This window comes from Phytophthora infestans, genomic scaffold (genome assembly GCF_000142945.1).
Source record: "Phytophthora infestans T30-4 supercont1.3811 genomic scaffold, whole genome shotgun sequence".
Lineage (NCBI taxonomy): Eukaryota > Oomycota > Peronosporomycetes > Peronosporales > Peronosporaceae > Phytophthora > Phytophthora infestans.
Genome location: NW_003304869.1, coordinates 1 through 2,023, shown reverse-complemented (window position 1 = coordinate 2,023; position 2,023 = coordinate 1). Strand labels below are relative to the sequence as shown.

Sequence of the window (2,023 nt, the reverse complement as noted above, 5' to 3'; positions counted from 1 at the left end):
CAGCTCCGGCGTTTTCGGCTCTTCTCAGCGTGAATTTGTCTTAAGGATACCGATGTGAACGCCGTTGTTGGCAGCACTGCAGTCTTGCTGGGTTGTGTCCGAGATGAAGGTGTGCCAACTTGCCCCACATCTCCGCTGTCGAGCATTCCACAACTATTAAGCACTCTACCGCCACTAGGTGCATTCCTTCACTGCCCGTTCAAAAGATCACCGACCAGCCCCATCAGGAACGATCTGTGGGGGTCACGAGTCGCTGGGTCCGTCTTCACCAGTCGCCACGTAAGATATGCGTTTGACCGTGCAACGTCAATAAGCGCGAGGGTCAGCTTCTTGTCTCATCGTTTGTACAAATAATCCTCTCTGCAGTAGAAAAATCGTTCTCGAATTTGGTCGAGGCGATCAACATTCTGCACATTTGTGTTGAACTGGGGCGGACAATTTCGGGGCTAGATATATATGTTTTCTCCTGGCCAGCCATTTGAGCCCCACAGTGGATATTGGAAGAATCCGCATTGGACACCAGGTTGAACCACGTTTCCGCCACACCATGACGCCGCTAGCATGCTGTGGTCGTGCGAGACGGCTTGACGATAATCCACGGTTGCAGTCAGAAGGTCGGGATATCAAATTGTAATGTGCTCGCAAAATTTGGGCGAGAAGGATTTGGCGTCATAGCGCTTTACAAAGTTTCACTTGTCCATAAATAGCGTAAGATATATGCACCAGTTGACCGCAACCCACGGAACCGTACAAAACCAGCGTCAAGGTTCTGCCTCGCTTCCAGCTAGCTACCCCTAAGTAATTGCTAAAGATGCATCTTGAGCATTATGTAGCAGCCTCCGTCTGATCGCGGCCGTCTATAGGCTAACCAAGGCTGCATTAGCTCCGTAGACTTGTTATTCCCACCGCTTATTTGGTGTTGGGCGCTAACACGACACCGAGCGCCGCGGCGAGCATCATCCACTGATCAACGCCAACCTCGTAGGCTGCTCCATGGGCGGTATGCTCGCTGGAGTGTATGCTGGACTGTACCCGGAGCGTATCAAGTCACTGACTATGGTGTGTCCAGCGGGTATCTCAATGCCCAGGAAGAGCGCATTACTGAAAATGCTCGAGGATTCAGGACGGAACTTGCTGCTTGCACACACAGCCGACGATCTAGTCGAGATGAACAACCATCTCAGCTACGATCCACGTAAAATTCCGCATGTCTTTTTAAATATGATTGCGTCCGAACGGGAGAAGCAGTTGCCAGTGTTGGAGAAGATTGTCCACGATTCGTTGCAGAACCCGACGGTGTTGGAGGATTTGTTGCCTGACATTCGTGCCAAGACGTTGGTGATGTGGGGCAAGCACGATCAAGTTCTGGACGTCTCGTCAGTAGACGTGCTCAAGCAGAAATGGACCCCGGAGGCTCAAGGACAGGTGCTGCTATTTGACGACTGCGGACACATTCTGCAACACGAAAAACATGCCGAGTGTACTGCTGCTATCAATAAGTTTTTGGCGGGCGAACCGCTTTCAGTCAAGCGCCGTCCGCCATCACTACGCGCCGCACGGTCGTCCGTCTCCATGACGCCGTATCTACAGCTCCACAGACAGATGCAGTACGTACCCTCGCAGATGTAATCTTTTGGATAAATAACTAATGAGAGGAATGATAATGTAGTTTTCAGTTCTGGAGAAGATCAAGCGCAAGATCGCGACAGACGCGCCGCAGTTCTATGCCGATTCTCACGAGACAGTAACACGACTCAATGAGGTTTACTCGCGCTTCGTCAAGTTTAAGAACCTGGATAAGAAAACGTAAGTGGCGGTCGATATTGCGTCTATCAATCATTTTACTAACGGCAATTGATGTTAGTGAGGCGTTGTTGCTGCTGTACGGCCTGATGGACACCGCTCCGCCTCCACTGCACACCGAGGAGGTTCACCACCGTCCAGAATTTGCAGCTACAAGCATGGACAATTACTCGACAGCACCTACACCTATTGATGTCGACAGCTCGATGTCTGAGGGCTA

General features: G+C 51.1%; 2 protein-coding genes across 2 annotated transcripts; both read left to right on the top strand.

The window, feature by feature from the left end:
* Positions 1-993: 993 nt before the first annotated feature.
* Positions 994-1,439, top strand: PITG_22527 (uncharacterized protein; the record flags this gene model as incomplete). The annotated part of the gene is made up of 2 exons (XM_002909721.1): positions 994-1,376; positions 1,421-1,439. The coding sequence occupies 2 exons, from the start codon at positions 994-996 to the stop codon at positions 1,437-1,439; spliced, it is 402 nt and encodes a 133-aa protein (XP_002909767.1).
* A 318-nt stretch (positions 1,440-1,757) lies between these two features.
* Positions 1,758-2,023, top strand: PITG_23240 (uncharacterized protein; the record flags this gene model as incomplete). Its single annotated transcript, XM_002909720.1, has 1 exon — positions 1,758-2,023. A coding segment is annotated over one exon (266 nt), but the record flags the coding sequence as incomplete, so codon positions are not given.